The 20,643-nt window shown below is 47.6% G+C and overlaps 1 protein-coding gene across 1 annotated transcript in view; it reads right to left on the bottom strand.

Annotated features, from left to right (window-relative positions):
• The window catches only part of LOC140392259 (uncharacterized), a 415,817-nt gene that overhangs the window by 116,290 nt on the left and 278,884 nt on the right, over positions 1-20,643 (bottom strand). Inside the window, exons 32-36 of the mRNA XM_072477576.1 lie at positions 17,028-17,125; positions 6,533-6,707; positions 6,332-6,429; positions 5,237-5,411; positions 5,032-5,129 (exon numbers count right to left, since the gene is read on the bottom strand). Of these exons, the coding sequence (XP_072333677.1) occupies positions 5,032-5,129; positions 5,237-5,411; positions 6,332-6,429; positions 6,533-6,707; positions 17,028-17,125 (644 nt within the window). The remainder of the gene's footprint in view (positions 1-5,031; positions 5,130-5,236; positions 5,412-6,331; positions 6,430-6,532; positions 6,708-17,027; positions 17,126-20,643) is intronic.

The raw sequence follows: 20,643 nt of genomic DNA, 5'->3' as shown, positions 1-20,643 counted from the left end.
ACTTCTAGGGGTCAGGTGAACTTTTCAGGCTTTAAAGTTTAATTGAAACGCGATGTAATAATCATCCTTTCAGACATGGCACGTGTACCCACGAGAAGCCACTTGAGAATATTTTGTTTCGTTTTTAAAAAATAAATTTAGTGTACCCAATTAATTTTTTCCAATAAAGGGGCAATTTAACATGGCTAATCCACCTAGCCTGCACATCTTTGGGTTGTGGGAGCGAAACCCACGCAAACACGGAGAATGTACAAACAGACAGTGACCCAGAGCCGGGATCAAACCTGGGACCTCAGCGCCTCAGGGCTAACCCACTGCGCCACCGTGCTGCCCAATTTTGTTTATTAAACAGTTAACAGTAACAAAGATTCTAAAATCAACTACGTAACATTCCACGTATCACACTAACGATTAAACAAGGAAGCATCGCCATTCAATATTGGTACCAATACAAGGCTCATGTTCACAAAAAAAAACATACACACGGTATCACCCTCGCAGGTTCCTGAACAGAAATGGAGGAAAAGCCTGAGAATGTGTTACGTCCAGAACTTTGTTGTAGAAATGATCTGTCCATCAATGTGTGACTTGTTGTGCATCCAGTGCCATTCTCCGTCCAAGAGCCACCGCTGTGCAGGGGTCCAATCTCACGGGAACCAAATCCTGGCATCCACATATATTCCACTGGCGTTCATGGTACAATTGAAGATCCTTGACTTCAAGGGTGGCTACTGACGGTGATGTTCCACTTACATGCTGCACTCCTCACATCAGCAAACTGCGATAATGGCATCAACAGGTTGCCCATTTGGAATAATGTCGCACACCAGGTCCCGCAGCGTTTTCTTGCTTCAAACCGTATCTTGCTTCTGGACTCGTATGTCCCCCTGAGCATGGTGTTCCAGGACATCTGCATCTTCGAAAGAATTGACCTTTTTTCCAGCTCCATAAAAAAGGAGGCAACAGCAGCCTCCAGGCATCTGCAGCCACCAACAGGATCAAGCAGCAAACACATCCTGAAGCTGTGAAGTGCTCTCACAACTAAGAAGGCCAATTCCTCATTAGCAATAGTCTTCAGCTGTGAAGTGAACAGCAGTTCACAGTCAAAGAGAGTTAAATGTACCTTCAGCAACTCACCAATAGCAGGGCTCTTTCCTGGAAGTGCTTGGTAGGACAGACAACAGAGACAGGCAACAGAGGCCTGGTACAGCGAATTTCACAGTGGCACCAGATCTATGATAGAACGGTACATCAGCCTCCTAAAGATGCATTTCTGCTGCCTCGATAGGCTGCTTGGGTCCTCCAGCACAGCCACCAGAGGACCTCCTGCATTTTAGTGGTCTGCTGTCCCCTACATAACCTTGCTTTGCAGAAGGACGATGACCTTCCGGAGGAAGACCTCAAGCGGGCACGTTTCCTCGGATGAGGAGGATGTTCAGGAGGGAAGCAATGAAGACGACCGTGAGGATCCAGAGTATGGAGGCCAGGCAGCGAGTGACAGTAGGACCAACCTATTATCTGCCATCTTCCCCACCTCCCAGGGCATTGTGGCCCTTCTGCGACCAGGCGATGAAGGTTACAGAGATCTTGATCATGAGGGTGCCGGGGTTGGGGAGTCCGTGAGTGCCTGCTGCCCAGTTGATGCAGGAGGGTTATGACGACTCGCAGTGACAAATGGCCTGTGATGCTCCCCAGCTACTGATTATGTTTGACTCCTGTCTATCTGCTGCCGGCACGCTGACTCCCTGGCTCATGTCTGAGTGAGGTTCTGCCCTACATTCCTTTGTCCCTTTACTCGAGAGGTGGACTAGGGGTCAGGGTCTCGGGTTCACTGAATCATGCCTGAGCCCTATCACTGTGAATTAAACATTAGCCCCTCTAACCGTCTGGTGGGCATGGAGGGCCAGTGAGAACAGCTGTGTCCGGATGGTGAGAAGCACTATGACACGAGGAAGAGGGCTGAAGACTGTGAGGCATTAAGTGACGAACAGTAATGTTTAATTCAGTTACATGTAGATTTTACAAGTGAGAATTTCCCTCAACTAATACTGCCTTACTTCACCCGTGCCCATGCTGTGCTCCTAAAATTACTTTGACTTTCACTATCTCTGGGTATGTTTCCAGGAAGCATATCAGGTGGAGGCAACGTGTTGCCTTCCAGGCCCAGTTTCCTGAGATGCTCTTGGTGAACATCCTCCAGGGCTGGGACTCGGACGACCTTGGCCTACTTTCAGGTGGCACTGCTGCACCTGTTCTGCCCGCTGCCTCTGAGTTGTGCCGGTCTCAGGAAGTGGGGTGGGAATTCAGATTTGTGGCTGGTCCCATCCAGGGTCTCTTGGGTAGAATGCCCAGTGATGTACTAAAAAGGATCCTCCTCCTTCACGGTGCTCGAGGGCCGCTGGATTACTCCATGGGAGTGAGGGGCAACATCATTGAGCTCCAAAAGCTGCTGGTACTGGAGGCCTATCATTGTCCGGACCATACAGTTGAAGGCCTCAGACATGTTCCTTAGGCTGAGCCATGCTTTGGAGTTCTCCCATCATGGATCTGACCTCTTGCCCAAGGCTTTCCACTGCTGATGCCACCCTTGCAGTTTGGCCTGTGTGCATTACCAGCAACATCTCCTGCAGCAGAAGGCTTAGGGACTTCTCCATTCGCTTTGCAGTCACTGACACCCCTTCCTGATATTCCTGGCTCTACCGTTGCATCTTCAGCAGCTGAGAGATGAGTCCAGAGGCCCGGCACCTGACTTGGCCACAGCTGAGTTTGGGATCCAAGAGTGTCTGATCACTGGGATGTTCCTACCTCCACCTGATGTGCATCAGAAGCAGTTGGTGCTCACCAGAAAGTGACCCAGATTCCTGCCTGCTGAGTTAGCCCTGTAAAGTTCTTACTGTTTATTCCCTGATTTCCCCTTTCTTTTATTTTGCCATCATCATTTTTGATCCATGGATGATTAATGGACATAAAGATACGAGTGAGGAATTCAGAAATTACAGGAGAGAACACTTGCTACTTTGAACAGGAGACTTTGCGGCAGGAGAGAGAGAGCGAGATGGGGTGTGACTCGGTTCCATGGATTAACTGGTGGCAAATGAATTGGCCAAAAAATCCGTACTCTGCCTGGTAGTGATTGGATCTTATCCCAGTGGGATGGTTCTCCGAGACCTCTGGGAGCAGTTGAGTCCTAGATACACAGACCAGGGCCTGCTTTCTCTCTATCTCTCTCTCTCTCTCTCTCTCTGAATGGTTGAGTGCTGTATGCCTGGAGCGGCAGAGAACCTGAATTAATGAATACAGGGAAACCAAAACAGGCGGCAAAAAAAGACAAGGACCTGCCCCCACCTCTCTCTCCAAAGGGCTATAAGTGCTGTATTTCTGAATCTACAGAATCTTGAATTAATCTACAGTAAAAACCTCAGACTGAAAGCAAATTTTGAAGCGAAGAAAGGTGCTTAAAAACCACCAACGTTTATTTATGATTTTCACCTCCACCCCTCTGTGTTTTGTGTGTGCGTGTGTATATACAGGCTGGGGGCAAGTCAAAGAGGGGAATTAGATAATAGTTAACAAGTTGCATTTGCTGCACATTTCATTATAATTAATAAACAGTAATTGAGTTTACATTTAGAAACTGGTGACTGTAATTATTGGGCAGTCAGGGACCAAAGACATTGGATATTTTTCTAAGAATTATTGGTTAATTCACATGTGTTGCAGCCCCAGATCAAATGGGGCTGGAATTGACAGCGGACTAGCCCAGGGCTTTGTAATATCCTACCGAGGTGTGTGTCTCTGCGACAGTGGATGGTGCGGGTAATAGCTATGACCACTGTGTCCTCCTCCGAGGTGGTGTCGAGGGTGGGCAGTAGAACTGCTGGTGGATTGGCCTAGCTCTTCAGGTAATGTTCTTTCAAGGCAAGGAACATGGTATCAGTATATGGCCTGGCCGAGGGTTTGTACTACACAGAATCCATTTGACACTGGTTATCTGGATGAAGATGGAGTGGCTCATCTTTTCTCTCACTGGCCCACGTCACTCTCAGCGTAGGCCCTCTTCTGGAGTGCAAAGATGAAACAGGGAGCACTTACCCTGACTGATCGGAGTAGGTCATCTTTTTCTGCCTTGTACACCCATTCTCTTGGTCAGGCTGTTGGCAGTGACCTGTGCCCCAGGTAGGATTCGACATCTGGCTAGAGGATCTCCTGCCAACCCAATGGTATATAGTGGCCTACCTCTTCTCCATGGCATCCAGCATATGGATGAGGGCACCCTATGCGAATCAAGGAGCTGGTTTCCTTACTGCTATCCACCTGGCTTGAAAAACAGCAAGTGCTGTGGAGCTGTTTAAATGCAGCTTCATTGAAGTGCTTAGATGACCCACTCCTCCAGGACGGGAAAATCAGACACTTTGCGTCTCATGCACAGCTTTTTTCATGTGGGGAATAAAACGTTCTTCTAAGTGCCTGAAAACTGCAGTCCAGATGAAATTGCACTGATTTTCTCACCAAATAGGATACTTTGTAAGGATACTTTGTAATTTTTTCAGACAAAATTCCACCCAATGAGTAGGCTCTTGAATTCTCAAAGTCCCAGAAAGGTGTTGTAGTTATTGTAAATAGTTGTACTGTGAGCTATTCCTTTACTTCTAAGATGAAAGTTGATGTCAAGGATAACTAATTAGTGTTTGGAAGGGACCCATTTTTGATATTAGGTTACTGACTTCCCTAAAAATGAGTTAATCTCAGATAGATAGCTGTACTTTCTGGACAGTAGAGAGTAAAGCTGTTTGGGTTTACTAGCTGCCACAGTTGGATATAGGGGGAGAAAGTCTTCCTTCTAAGAGGCACATCCTGCAGCCTTCTGATTCCAGGAATTAATTTCCTGGCACAGCCGTGGAACAAAGAATCATTAGAACAGACTTTACTGCTGTTGGTGGATTTAAGAAACTTTCTGAAAATTACATCACTACGTAGAACTATTATTTCCAAAATAGAAGATAAAAAAATCAAATTTTACAAGGGACTCACAAAATGCTTCAGGGCAGATAAATCTTATTTTGTAATCTTCACAGCTTCCGTCCTTTTGGTCTTTGTTTGCACAAACAAATCCAGAGGAAATGGTGCACCTGAAATACAAAATGATACAAAACTGTGATTTTCTATTCGCTTGATCAATTTATACAATAATAATAATGTTTCAAAAAGAGCATGAAATATCAGAACAGGTTTTTACGGGGTGATGTTGTCTCCAGAGCTTGATGCTGGAATTCCTGATGTTGTCGCCACTTCACAGGCAATAGGATCACTGCAAATTTCACCAGGATAGTCTTTCTGGAGACTCATGAGATCTTCATAATCTCCATTTCCTGATGGGTTATCACGATCAAACCATTTGGTTTTACAATTACCTGATAAAAGGGACAAACATATAGATAACATTTAAGATAGAATTGAAGGGTTTGGTATAATAGATGGCGGGTAGAAAGAGAAATATTTTAACAATCAAAAACTAATTACTCAGAATAATTCGTTTTAACCGTGGATTGCAGAGACAGTAAGAAGTCTTACAACACCAGGTTAAAGTCTAACAGGTTTATTTGTAGTCACTAGCAGCTTCATCAGGTGAGTGCAGCTCCTTCGTCACCTGATGAAGGAGCTGCGCCCCGAAAGCTAGTGATTCCAAATAAACCTGTTGGACTTTAACCTGGTGTTGTAAGACTTCTTACTGTGCCCACCCCAGTCCAACGCTGGCACCTCCACATCATTGTAGAGAGAGCTCAATAGAAAACCAATATCTAGCAATAGAAAACATTCCAGCTCCAGAAGAAATATTCCAGAAACATTGGGTGACAATTCGATTCTCCACTTCAGCTTTCCTCATTCCCTTTCTAAGTCATGCTCAGCAATAAATAAGGATATTTTTTAATTAATTTGCAATTTCTGGAAGCAAGGCTGTGACTGGTCAATATGCTTCACAATGCAGTGAGAGAAGACGTTGTTCCGAGACTTAAATCAGAAGCTAGGACCTTAATAAGTGGCAAGTCAGCTAGTTTCCCTGACTGCAATTTAGCCTGTGTTCTATACCTCTTGTAACAACACCATTTATAATTCAGGTCTTCCGCATGTTCCTATCACATGTGATGCAGTCAGTACACTGTAGTTCTCTATATGTTACACTGAAATTGCCCCATTCATTTCCAACAATAGACTGAAATCATAATCTAAGTTTAAAAACACAAAACACCAGCTGATATTGAGCAATTGTTTCCAAAATGACAGGCAAATATCAATAAATCAACTTTAACAATACATGAAATCCAATACTTACAAAAAGATTCGGGACAGGTAAATCGGATTCTGTAATCTTCACAGCTCCCATCATCTTGCTCTGCATTCACACAAACAAATCCAGTCGAAGTGTCGCATCTGTTTAATTCAGAATCAATGAATGTGATAATGTTGTTGCAAAACAATTCATATTTCTGGAATAAAATGATAATATCAAAATAGGATGGAAGGAATTATTTACTCGGGAATGTTGTCTCTGGTGCTTGAGGCGGGAATTCCTGATGTTGTCTCCACTTCGCAAGCAGTTGGGTTATTGCAGATCTGACCAGGATATTGTTTCCAGAGATTCACAAGATCTTCATAATCCCCATTGCCTGATGGGTCATCGCGGTCAAACCACTCGGTTTTGCAGTTGCCTAATTTATGGAACAAACAACCAGTGTAGTGTGAGGAACCATTTTTAAAATGGTATCGAGGAATTTGGCTACGCTGATACAGAATATTAACGATTGTACTCCTGCTGATGACCAAATTAAGAAGTAATTATGCAGAATAAAAATTGGTTTACATCAATGATTGCACAATGATTGCACAAAGTGCTTAATATAAAGGGGAAGCTCAAAACTAACTTTTAGAAATAGGTATCATTCAGTGCCAACTTTAGAAGCAAATCTCTCCAAAACACTGGGCAAAATTTCAATTCACCCACTTCAACTTTCTCATTCTCTTTTGAAATTGCACTGTTAATATAGCGCCCAAGTGAAACAAATATGGACATTTTTCAGTGGATTTCTAGTTGCTGAAACATAGACTGAGCCTGCTCATTATGTTGCTATTGATATCCTTACAGTAACAGTGAGCGAAGATCACAGTTCTAGGGCTTGATTTAACGGAAAAATTGTGAAGCGTGATTTTGGACGCATTTGGTGGGGTGTTTCTCAATGGACGGGTTGGTGAGATCGTGGCTCTTATTTAATGCCACTTTGTGCCAGAAATGAGCCCCACGAGCTTCTCGCCACCACAGGCTGTCTCGCTGTCTGATTCGCTAATAAGCGGGAGGTGCTTTCAAACACTCACTCGCCACTCACTCTGAGTCAACACCCAGGCATGGCAGTACGCAGACTGGGGATGCCGACCTGACCAGGCTTCTCAACGCCGCCAATGCGAGATGGGATATCCTGTTCTCCCGAGGGCGTGGGAAGACCAGCAGCAGGGTCACCAATGCTGCCTGGGTGGCAGTGGCAGCGGCTGTCAGTGCGGACAGCATGACCAGGAGGACCGCCGTACAATGGCCAGAAAAAGACCAATGACCTCCACTGAGTTGCAAGGGTAAACTACCATCTCTCCTGGCATCAGTTCCACCTCCCACCCTCCCCACATCTGATCTTCGTGCTTGCTCCGCAAAACCCACTGGCACCTACCAGCACAAGTCCTTCATGCCAGGCTACAGACCCTTCTTAGTCATCAAACTGGTGGCTCACAATGCTCTCTCTTTGTCCCCACAGGAGAAGATAACCCATAATAAGCAGGAAAGGGCCACATATCCTACTGGCGCTCAAGGTGCAGTTGAAAATCCTTGACTTTCAGCGTGTTTAACCTGCAGTGATGTGCCAGTTGCATGCAGCACTCGCCACACCAACAAGAAAAGCATCAGCAATCTGCAAAAGCATTTCTTCAATGGCGTTAGCAGGTGGCCCATTTGGAATAATGTTGTGCACCTGGTCCTGCACCGGCTTCTTGCTTCAAACCTGATTGCCTTCCTTGACTCCTACATCCCTCTGAGCCCAGTGTTCCAGAACCCAGACATCTTTCAAAAAATTGCCCTTCTTTCCGGCTATAGAAAAAGAAGGAAACAGCAACAGCAGCCTCCAGGCATCTGCAGCCACTAGTAGGAGCAAGCCGAAAACAAGCTGGAGCTGTGAAGTGCTCTCAACTAACAAGGCCAAATCCTTACTAGCAATAGCGAGTTAAAGTGACGTTCAGCATCGAACCAACAGTAGTTGTCCGTGTTAAGGGTCTCCACAATATTTAAAGATGGCTTGAAGGACCCCCCCGGCTCAGGGCAGACCCCGACCTAAAAGGCTTCAGCAACCCGCCCGACAAAGCTCACCTGAGTGCTGAATTTGGTGCATTTGAGTGCTATAGTGAGTTTGGTGACTGAGGGAGTGTAAGGCTTCATTTTTATCTAAAGTTTAGTCTTTTATTTAGTTAATTAACTTAAAAGTTGCTGTTTGGTTTAGAAGAAGGTGAATTTTCAATCCGCTTTAAACAAAGCTACTTGTAGGCACTTCCAGCTGGAGCTTGTTAATTAGTTAATTGGATTAGGCCAGTTTTCAGAGGCGAGATTCACAGTATAAAAGTGATCCCTACAGTGCAGACTTTGTTTGCACTGAGTGCTGAATTTGGTGCATTTGAGTGCTAGAGTGAGAGTTTGGTGACTGAGGGAGTTAGGTGAGGAGGGAGTAAGGTGCTCCTTTCATTTTGTTTCCTACATTTCCGCAAAGAGTGAGAAGAGAGCCAGGAGTTTACAGAGAGTGCAGCTGACTGGGAGCAGAGTCGGAGGGCGGAGATCCAGTTGGTCCACAGGGCAGCTATATTCTGTAAGGTAAGAGGGGATGGAGGCTAGGCCAGTTGCATGCTCCTCCTGTAGGATGTGGGTGGTGAGGGATACCACCGGTGTCCCCGCTGACTATACCTGCGGGAAGTGCACCCAACTCCAGCTCCTCAAAGACCGACCGTGTTAGGGAACTGAAGCTGGATGAACTTCGGATCATCCGGGAGGCAGAGGGGGTGATAGAGAAGAGTTACAGGGAGGTAACCACACCCAAGGGACAGGACAAGAATAGCTGGGTTACAGTCAGGGGGGAAAAAAACAAACAGGCAGACAGTGTAGGGATCCCTCGTGGCCGTTCCCCTTCAAAACAAGTGTACCGTTTTGGATGCTGTTGGGGGGGGGATGACCTACCGGGGGAAGGCCCTAGCGGCCAGGTCTCTGGCACTGAGTCTGGCTCTGGGGCTCAGAAGGGAAGGGGGGAGAATAGAAAAGCAATAGCTGTAGGAGATTCAATGGTGTGGGGAATAGATAGGAGATTCTGTGGTCGCGAGCGAGACTCCCGGAAGGTATGTTGCCTCCTGGGTGCCAGGGCCAGGGATGTCTCGGATCGTGTCTTCCGGATCCTTAAGGGGGAGGGGGAGCAGCCAGAAGTCGTGGTGCACATTGGTACCAATGACTTAGGTAGGAAAAGGGGTGTGGAGGTAATAAATGAGTTTAGGGAGTTAGGCTGGAAGTTAAAAGCCAGGACAGACAGAGTTGTCATCTCTGGTTTGTTGCCGGTGCCACGTGATAGCGAGGCTAGGAATAGGGAGAGAGTGCAGTTGAACACGTGGCTGCAGGAATGGTGTAGGAGGGAGGGCTTCAGGTATTTGGATAATAGGAGCGCATTCTGGGGAAGGTGGGACCTGTACAAGCTGGACGGGTTGCATCTGAACCAGAGGGGCACCAATATCCTGGGAGGGAGATTTTCTAGTACTCTTCGGGAGGGTTTAAACTAATTTGGCAGGGGAATGGGAACCGAATTTGTAGTCCAGCAACTAAGGTAGCCGATATTCAGGACGCCAAAGCATGTAATGAGGCAGTGGGGAAGGCAACACTGACAAAGGAGAGTACTTGCAGGCATGGAGATTGGTTGAAGTGTGTATACTTCAACGCAAGAAGCATCAGGAATAAGGTGGGTGAACTAAAGGCATGGATCAGTACTTGGGACTATGATGTGATGGCCATCACGGAAACTTGGATAGAAGAGGGGCAGAAATGGTTGTTGGGAGGTCCCTGGTTATAGATGTTTCAATAAGATTAGGGAGGGTGGTAAAAGAGGTGGGGGGGTGGCATTGTTAATTGGAGATAGTATAACAGCTGCAGAAAGGCAGTTCGAGGAGTATCAGCCTACTGAGGTAGTATGGGTTGAAGTCAGAAATAGGAAAGGAGCAGTCACCTTGTTAGGAGTTATCTATAGGCCCCCCAATAGTAGCAGAGATGTGGAGGAACAGATTGGGAAACAGATTTTGGAAAGGTGCAGAAGTCACAGGGTAGTAGTCATGGGTGACTTTAACTTCCCAAACATTGAGTGGAAACTCTTTAGATCAAAATAGTTTGGATGGGGTGGTGTTTGTGCAGTGTGTCCAGGAAGCTTTTCTAACACAGCATGCAGATTGTCCGACCAGAGGAGGGGCAATATTGGATTTGGTACTTGGTAATGAACCAGGGCAAGTGATAGATTTGTTAGTGGGGGAGCATTTTGGAGATAGTGACCACAATTCTGTGACTTTCACTGTAGTAATGGAGAGGGATAGGTACGTGCAACAGGGCAAGGTTTACAATTGGGGGAAGGGTAAATACGATGTTGTCAGACAAGAATTGAAGTGCATAAGTTGGGAACATAGGCTGGCAGGGAAGGACACAAGTGAAATGTGGAACTTGTTCAAGGAACAAGGAACATGTCCTTGATATGTATGTCCCTGTCAGGCAGGGAAGAGATGGTCGAGTGAGGGAACCATGGTTGACAAGAGAGGTTGAATGTCTTGTTAAGAGGAAAAAGGTGACTTATGTAAGGCTGAGGAAACAAGGTTCAGACAGGGCGTTGGAGGGATACAAGATAGCCAGGAGGGAACTGAAGAAAGGGATTAGGAGAGCTAAGAGAGGGCATGAACAATCTTTGGCGGGTAGGATCAAGGAAAACCCCAAGACCTTTTACACATATGTGAGAAATATGAGAATGACTAGAGCGAGGGTAGGTCCGATCAAGGACAGTAGCGGGAGATTGTGTATTGAGTCTGAAGAGATAGGAGAGGTCTTGAATGAGTACTTTTCTTCTGTATTTACAAATGAGAGGGGCCGTATTGTTGGAGAGGACAGTGTGAAACAGACTGGTAAGCTCGAGGAAATACTTGTTCGGAAGGAAGATGTGTTGGGCATTTTGAAAACCTTGAGGATAGACAAGTGCCCCGGGCCTGACGGGATATATCCAAGGATTCTATGGGAAGCAAGAGATGAAATTGCAGAGCCATTGGCAATGATCTTTTCGTCCTCACTGTCAACAGGGGTGGTACCAGGGGATTGGAGAGTGGTGAATGTCGTGCCCCTGTTCAAAAAAGGGACTAGGGATAACCCTGGGAATTACAGGGCAGTTAGTCTTACTTCGGTGGTAGGCAAAGTCATGGAAAGGGTACTGAAGGATAGGATTTCTGAGCATCTGGAAAGACACTGCTTGATTAGGGATAGTCAGCACGGATTTGTGAGGGGTAGGTCTTGCCTTAACAAGTCTTATTGAATTCTTTGAGGAGGTGACCAAGCATGTGGATGAAGGTAAAGCAGTAGATGTAGTGTACATGGATTTTAGTAAGGCATTTGATAAGGTTCCCCATGGTAGGCTTCTGCAGAAAGTAAGGAGGCATGGGATAGTGGGAAATTTGGCCAGCTGGATAACGAACTGGCTAACCGATAGAAGTCAGAGATTGGTAGTGGATGACAAATATTCAGCCTGGATCCCAGTTACCAGTGGCGTACCGCAGGGATCAGTTTTGGGTCCTCTGCTGTTTGTGATTTTCATTAATGACTTTGATGAGGGAGTAGAAGGGTGGGTCAGTAAATTTGCAGACGATACGAAGATTGGTGGAGTTGTGGATAGTAAGGAGGGCTGTTGTCGGCTGGAAAGAGACATCGATAGGATGCAGAGCTGGGCTGAGAAGTGGCAGATGGAGTTTAACCCTGAAAAGTGTGAGGTTGTCCATTTTGGAAGGACAAATATGAATGCGGAATACAGAGGTAACGGTAGAGTTCTTGGCAATGTGAAGGAGCAGAGAGATCTTGGGATCTATGTTCATACATCTTTGAAAATTGCCACTCAAGTGGATAGAGCTGTGAAGAAGGCCTATGGTGTACTAGCGTTCATTAACAGAGGGATTGAATTTAAGAGCCATGAGGTGATGATGCAGCTGTACAAAACTTTGGTAAGACCACATTTGGAGTACTGTGTACAGTTTTGGTCGCCTCATTTTAGGGAGGATGTGGAAGCTTTGGAAAAGGTGCAAAGGAGATTTACCAGGATGTTGCCTGGAATGGAGAGTAGGTCTTACGAGGAAAGGTTGAGGGTGCTAGGCCTTTTCTCATTAGAACGGAGAAGGATGAGGGGCGACTTGATAGAGGTTTATAAGATGATCAGGGGAATAGATAGAGTAGACAGTCAGAGACTTTTTCCCCGGGTGGAACAAACCATTACAAGGGTACATAAATTTAAGGTGAATGTGGAAGATATAGGGGGGATGTCAGAAGTAGGTTCTTTACCCAGAGAGTAGTGGGGGCATGGAATGCACTGCCTGTGGAAGTAGTTGAGTCGGAAACATTAGGGACCTTCAAGCAGCTATTGGATAGGTACATAGATTACGGTAAAATGACATGGTGTCGATTTATTTGTTCTTAAGGGCAGCATGGTAACATTGTGGATAGCACAATTGCTTCACAGCTCCAGGGTCCCAGGTTCGATTCCGACTTGGGTCACTGTCTGTGCGGAGTCTGCACATCCTCCCCGTGTCTGTGTGGGTTTCCTCCGGGTGCTCCGGTTTCCTCCCACAGTCAAAAGATGTTCAGGTTAGGTGGATTGGCCATGATAAATTGCCCTTAGTGTTCAAAATTGCCCTTCGTGTTGGGTGGAGGTGTTGACTTTGGGTAGGGTGCTCTTTCCAAGAGCCAATGCAGACTGAATGGGCCGAATGGCCTCCTTCTGCTCTGTAAATGCAATGATAATCTATGACAAAGGTTCGGCACAACATCGTGGGCCGAAGGGCCTGTTCTGTGCTGTATTTTTCTATGTTCTATCTATGTTCTGAGGGGTTTCCCCACCCCTGAGCACTGGGGCAGCAGCTCCAGTGCCCTTGAGCTGCAAGCTGGAAAATAGAAATTGAAGTCAGTGATTTGCATCCATTTCAATATATTTAACAGACTGGCAGCCTGAATCAACCCCACCCCCGCCTTCTCGTTTTGCACCGACCCACACAGTGGGAAATTCACCAGGCGGGCTTCGATGCAAGTTTGCCCAAGTGTGGCATTGATGTGGTGGACTCCGAGGTGGTTCAAGGGGTGTTGGTGCATAACTCTTCAGTGTGACCCTCTCCCACCGGGGTTCCCCAAGATCACCCCTGCCCCGCCGGCCTAATCAGTCACCCTATCAGACCTCCCATCAGTCTCCGTCATCAGAATCTCCATCCGTCACATCCATTAGAGAGGCCCCTCAGACCCCCCCCCCCCCCCCCAGTTAGCCCTGCCTGAAAGCTGAAGAGCAGTCCAGGCAGTTCAGTGAAAGATCACTGTATTTCACTTATCGTTCAAAGCATCTGTTGCCTCAGCCAAAAGTGTTGAAAGCAGCAACTGCTACAAGTGTCAGAGGCTTCCTCGAAAGCAAAGTACACTTCGAAGGTCTTTAAATTCCTTGACAGCCTTTGAAATGCTGAACTTCTATTCAATTTCACAGAGGAATACATTTCACGAGCTGGCAGATTTGTTAGTCCAGAGACAGGTGCTTAGTCAGGAGGCACGGTGACAGTGGTTAGCACTGCTGCCTCACAGTGCCAGCGACCCAGGTTCAATTCTGACCTTGAGTGACTGTGTGGAGTTTGCACTTTCCCCCTGTGTCTGTGTGGGTTTCCTCCGGGTGCTCTGGTTTCTTCCCTCAGTCCAAAGATGTGTAGGTTAGGTGGAGTTAGTGGGATATGGTGGGGTAGTGAACCTAGGTAGGGTGTTCTTTCATAGGGTCAGGGCAGAAACAATAGGCTGAATGCCCTCTTTCTGCACTATAGGAATTCTATGCATTTTATGATTGGTTATCTTTTCCTTCACACTTGAATGGATCAGAAGCACACTGCTTTGATGCTAACCACAATGTTTTATGATCACTCTTGCTATGATTGACAGCTCCTTACCACATCAAAGGAGCCAAGTTCTTTCTGCTGTGAATAAGAAGAAGTGAAACCACTTTGCCAGTTCCTCACCACATCAAAAAGAGCTATCAAAATGTTGATAAAAATTGTGATTAACATCACAGCAGGGTACTTGAGAATTATTCAAGTTTGAAGGAAACAATCGATCAACAGTCCACCTGTCAATCACTTGCGAGGGAAATGTTTTTCAAAATGAAATTGAATGTGAGTTTTGCATTTCAAAGGCTGCCAAGGGATTTGAGACCCTTTCAAGTGTACTTGACATAACCTCCCTGCTCTTAAACTCTAAGCCTCGGCTAATAAAAGCAAGTATACCATATGCCTTCGCCACTTTATCCCCATGTCCTGCTAACTGGAGGGATGTGTGTACATGCATGCCAAGGTCCCTCTGATCCTCCGTGCTTCCCAGGGTCCTGCTATTTATCATTTATTCCCTTGCCTATTTTATCCTGCCCAAGCACACTTAACCAAATTGAATTCCATTTGCTAATGATCAGCCCATCTGATCAGCTTGCCTATATCCTCCTGTAATCTAAGGCTATCCTCCTCACTAGTTCCACCTCACCAATTTTCGTATTATCTCTGAACTTACTGATCAACCCATCTACATTCAAGTCTAAATCATTTATGCAAACCAAAAACAGGGCCACAAAACTGATCACTGCGGAACCCCACTGGACACAGACGCTGTCCAGTCAGAAACACGCCCCTCGACCATCATCCTCTGCATCTTGTCACTCAACCAATTCTGGATCCAATCTGTCAAATTGCTTGGATCCAATGGGCACTTATCTATCAGTCCCCCATGTGGGACCTTACCAAAGGTCTTGCTGAAGCCCAAGTAGACTACGTCAAATGCATTTCCCTACGTCAAATGCATTTATAAAAAAATATATATATATACATATATATATATAGGCAACTTCAGGGGTGAAAGAGAGAGGAATTTGTTCATCTCTCTGGACGTGGTGGTAACGGTGTATATGTGTATAAATCACTGAAAGCAGCAGGAAAGATTCATCAATAAAACATACAGTATCCTTTATTATTGGGGCATAAGAGTGCAAGAGCAAGGCGATTATGTGGAACTTTTATAAGACATTAGTTCAACCTCAGCTGAAGTATTGTGTTCAATTCTGGTTGTCGTACTTTAGGAAAGATATGGAGAGAATGCAGAAAAGATTCACGAAATTGTTTCAGGGATGGGGAAAGTCAGTTATGCAAATACATGAGAGAAGTTGGGACTTTTTCCTTAAGAACAGGATGCTTGTAGAGCTGACTTCAAGAAGGATTGGCACTTGTTCAACAGTCTACCTATTATATCTGGAGAATGTGGTGGACGCATTGCGGTGGACGCATTGCTAATAGAATGTTTCTAATTGGGAGGCAGTCTCTTCAGCAAGACCCCATTGAGTGGATTATTAATCTCTATCAAACTAACTGCTTCCGCAGTTTTACAAAATAATAATTATTGATAATAGTTGATTTACTAATTGTTATCAGGACCTTGCATGATATTGAAAGCAGGATGATGGAGCAATAGCTGTGCCGGTAATAGTGGTTTGCTGCGAGACCATTGAAAATCAATAAGACTGACCGAAATCCAACCACTAGGTTCCTGGTTCAAATAGTAAAAACACTGGCAAAATATCGAGTTTTGTTTGCCTCATTGGAAAAAGTAATATTTCTAGCGGGTGGAGGCTGCTTCGTGCAAGGGCACCAGTTTGGCAGCCCTGGTTTCGGCGTCCCGCCGGCGCGGTACTCCACCAGCCCTGCTAGTGGAGATCTGGGGCTAGTGGAGGAGGCATAAAGGGGAGGCAGGACACGGTAGTTTCTAAGGGGGAGGTAGGTGAAGGTAGAGTCTCAGATATTTACAAAGAGCTAAAGGGAGCAGAGGATACACAGACTGAGGACCTGAAGCTTAAGTGGAAAGAGGAGCTCAGGGGGGAGATGGAGGACGGTATTTGGGCAGAAGCTCTGGGTAGAGTAAACACGACCGCAACATGCACTAGGCTCCTTCTGATCCAGTTTAAGGTTGTGCACTGGGCCCACATGATGGTGGCCCGGATGAGTAAATTCTTCGGGCTGGAGGACAAGTGTGCCAGATGCGGAGGACAAGTGTGCCAGATGCGCCGGTGAGCCAGCTAATCACGTGCACATGTTCTGGTCGTGCCCTAGACTCTGGGTACTGGCAGGGATTCGTGGACATCATGCCCTGGGTTTTGAAAACTGGGCTGGTAATGAGTCCTGAGGTGGCAATCTTTGGGGTGTCGGAGGACCCGGGAGCCCAGGAGGAGAAGGAAGCTGACGTCTTGGTCTTTGCTTCCCTGGTAGCCTGGCGACGAATACTGTTGGCATGGAGGGACTCCAGCCCCCGAAGACCGAAGCATGGCTATCGGACATGGCGAGCTTTCTCGGTCTAGAAAAGGTTAAGTTCGCCTTGAGAGGTTCACTATCGGGTTTCGCCCAGAGGTGGCAGCCATTCATTGACTTCTTCGCGGAGAATTAATCATCAGCGGGGGGGGTGTTAGGGTAGTGTACAGTAGGGGGTGGTTTAGGCAGGTCCTTGCGAGAACGGAGTTGTGGTTGTACTATGCGTCACTTTCTTTTCCTTTTGTACAGTACTATACAATGTAATTGATTTACATGCCAAAAATACCTCCATATAATTGTCTTTAATAAAAAAAAGTAATTATTTCCAAAGTGGAAGGTAGGACTCAGTAAATCATCCTAAACATAGTACTTACAAAAAGATACAGGGCAGGTAAATCGCACTCTGTAATCTTCACATACCCCATCTTCTTGTTCTTCATTCACACAAATAAATCCAGAAACTATGCTGCACCTGTTGAATATAAAATTAGAGGATGCAATAATATGTTTTTTACTAAAACAGTATCTCAGGAGACTCGTATCATGTCAGTTTGCAGCAGACATTTGTGACCTGCTGGGACAGGACTTGCTGGAACAGGACCTGCTGAGAGGAGTAATGCAGTGAAAGCATAAAAGCAAAAGAAAACGCATACAAAATGGCGAGGATTTGTGAGAAGCCAGTGGATTAGAAAGCCTTTAAAAGCGAGCAGAGGACAACTAAAAAAGCAATAAGGGGGAGAAGATGGAATATGAGTGCAAGCTAGCTAGTCATATAAAAGAAGATAGGAAGATTTTTTTTCAACATTTAATAGACTACTCTTGAGCTGGAAGAATGGATCTCCGAATCAAGCGGATGTTTACAACACAGCCCCCATGCAGAGAACTCGGCTGCAATTTTTAAGCACTGGCTTGCGTGCTTTAAAGGCTACCTCGATACGGCCGGAGGCACCCCCTCAGGAGAACAGAAACTGCATCTTCTGCACTCTAAAGTCAGCCCTGGAATCTTCTCCCTCATCGAGGAGGCGGAGGACTATGATGATGTGATCGAACTGTTAAAGGGACATTATATACGCCCTGTGAACCAGGTCTACGCACGTCACCCCCTTGCAACTAGACGGCAAAGCCCAGGGGAATCGCTGGAGGAATTCTACCGTGCGCTACTAGTGCTAGGCAGAAACTGTGGCTGCCCGCAAGTTTCGGGCAGCGAGCACACGGAACGTCTAATCCGGGATGCCTTCGTAGCAGGTATGAGCTCTTCAGAGATCCGACAAAGACTTTTAGAAAAGGACACCCTGGGACTGAGAGAGGCACGGGCCCTGGCAGGGTCCATGGATGTTGCCTCCAAAACGTACAGTCCTATGCGCCCGACCGCGCAGCGGCCCCCTGGGCTGCGTGGCATCCCGCATCGGCAGCCCCACTGACCTTCCCCGTGTCCCCGCAGGCCTGCGCTGTAAGACGGCCCTCTAGCTCCGTTGGGCCCCATTGCTTCTTCTGCGGGCAGGCGAAACACCCCCGCCAGCGCTGCCCAGCCCGCACCTCCACCTGCAAAGGGTGCGGCCATTTTGTGGGGGACTCCCAAGCACGAGCCGTGGCCGCGGTCTCCAACGACTCTGGACCGCCGCGGTAACCTTCTCTTCGAGCCCCAGGCGGCCAGCACTCACCGCCACCCCCCTATCCGAGGACCACACCCGACTCACGGCCATCTTGCCCCTCAGACACCACGCTGGACGGATGGGCGCCGCCATTTTGTCCATCCATGCCGCCATTTTGTACCTCGCCGACCATGTGCGATCCATGGGAGATGCCATCTTGGATGGGGCCCCAGGCCCCCAGCACAGCCGACTACATGCTGCCCGATCACAACCCACAACTGCTCCATCTGGCCTCGGTGACGCTGGACCAAAATCGACCTCGGACACTCGCAACGACGACTATCTTTATCAACGGCCACAAGACGTCTTGCTTGATGGACTCTGGGAGCACGGAGAACTTTATACACCCCGACACGGTAAGGCGCTGTTAACTTGTTACCCAACCTGTAAACCAAAGAATCTCCCTGGCCTCCGGGTCATACTCTGTGGAGATAAAGGGGTTTTGCTTAGCAAACCTCACTGTCCAAGGCAGGAAATTCAACAATTTCCAACTTTATGTCCTGCCGCACCTTTGTGCGGCTACACTCTTGGGGTTGGACTTCCAATGTAACTTGCAAAGCCTCACTTTTAAATTTGGCGGCCCGATAGCCCCCCTTACTGTCTGCGGCCTCGCGACCCTCAAGGTTGACCTGCCTTTCCTGTTTGCGAACCTCACCCCGGATTGCAAACCCGTCGCCACCAGAAGCAGACGGTACAGTGCCCAGGACCGGACCTTCATCAGGTCAGAGGTCCAAAGGCTACTGAGGGATGGGGTCATTGAAGCTAGCAACAGTCCCTGGAGAGCTCAAGTAGTGGTGGTGAAGACCAGGGAGAAGCATAGGATGGTCATCCACTACAGTCAGACCGTCAACAGGTTTACGCAGCTGGACGCGTACCCTGTCCCCCGCATATCTGACCTGGTAAACAGGATTGCGCAATACAAGGTCTTCTCCACAGTGGACCTCCAGTCCGCCTACCATCAGCTACCCCTCCGCACTAGTGACCGCAAGTACACTGCCTTCGAAGCAGATGGGCGGCTCTACCAATTTTTAAGGGTTCCCTTTGGTGTTACTAATGGGGTCTCGCGAGATGGACCGAATGGTTGACCGTTACGGCTTACGCGCAACGTTCCCGTATCTTGATAACATCACCGTCTGCGGCCATGACCAGCAGGACCACGACACCAACCTCCGAAAATTTCTCCAGACTGCGAAAATCCTTAATTTAACGTACAATAAGGATAAATGCTTCTTTAGCACCGACCGCCTAGCCATTCTCGGCTACGTAGTGCGAAATGGAGTTATAGGCCCCGACCCTGAACGCATGCGCCCCCTTATGGAGTTCCCCCTCCCTCACTGCCCCAAGGCCCTGAAGCGCTGCCTCAGGTTTTTCAGCTATTACACCCAGTGGGTCCCCAACTACGCAGACAAAGCCAGACCCCTGATCCAGTCCACAATCTTCCCCCTGTCGATGGAGGCCCGCCAGGCCTTCTGCCGCATCAAAGCAGACATTGTAAAGGCCACGATGCGCGCCACCGACCAGTCCCTCCCCTTCCAGCTCGAGAGCGACGCGTCCGACGTATCTCTGGCCGCCACCCTCAACCAAGCAGGCAGACCCGTGGCGTTCTTCTCCCGTACCCTCCATGCTTCAGAAATTCACCATTCCTCGGCCGAAAAGGAGGCACAAGCCATAGTTGAAGCTGTGCAACACTGGAGGCATTACCTGGCCGGCAGGAGATTCACTCTCCTCACTGACCAACGATCGGTAGCGTTCGTGTTTGATAATGCACAGCGGGGCAAGATAAAGAACGACGACGATCTTGCGATGGAGGATAGAACTCTCCACCTACAACTACGAGATCTTGTACCGTCCTGGGAAGCTAAACGAGCCTCCCGATGCTCTGTCCTGCGGCACGTGTGCCACCGCACAAGTGGACCGCCTCCACGAGGACCTCTGCCACCCAGGGGTCACTCGCTTTTTCCACTTCATTAAGGCCCGCAACCTGCCCTACTCCATCGAGGAGGTCAGGACAGTCACCAGGGACTGCCAAATCTGCGTGGAGTGCAAACCGCACTTCTACTGGCCAGAGAGGGCGCACCTGACAAAGGCTTCCCGTCCCTTTGAACGCCTCAGCATGGATTTCAAAGGCCCCCTCCCCTCCACCGACCGCAACACTTATTCCTGAACGTGATTGATAGTACTCCCGGTTCCCGTTCGCCATCCCCTGCCCCGACATCACCACAACCACTGTCATCAAGGCCCTCCAGGGTATCTTTACACTGTTTGGGTTCCCCGCGTACATACACCGTGATAGGGGGTCCTCCTTTATGAGCGACGAACTGCGTCAATTCCTGCTCAG

Source organism: Scyliorhinus torazame, chromosome 16 (genome assembly GCF_047496885.1).
Source record: "Scyliorhinus torazame isolate Kashiwa2021f chromosome 16, sScyTor2.1, whole genome shotgun sequence".
Classification (NCBI taxonomy): Eukaryota; Metazoa; Chordata; class Chondrichthyes; order Carcharhiniformes; family Scyliorhinidae; genus Scyliorhinus; species Scyliorhinus torazame.
The sequence above is the reverse complement of the archived record's forward strand: the minus strand, read 5'-3'. Positions and strand labels throughout refer to the sequence as shown.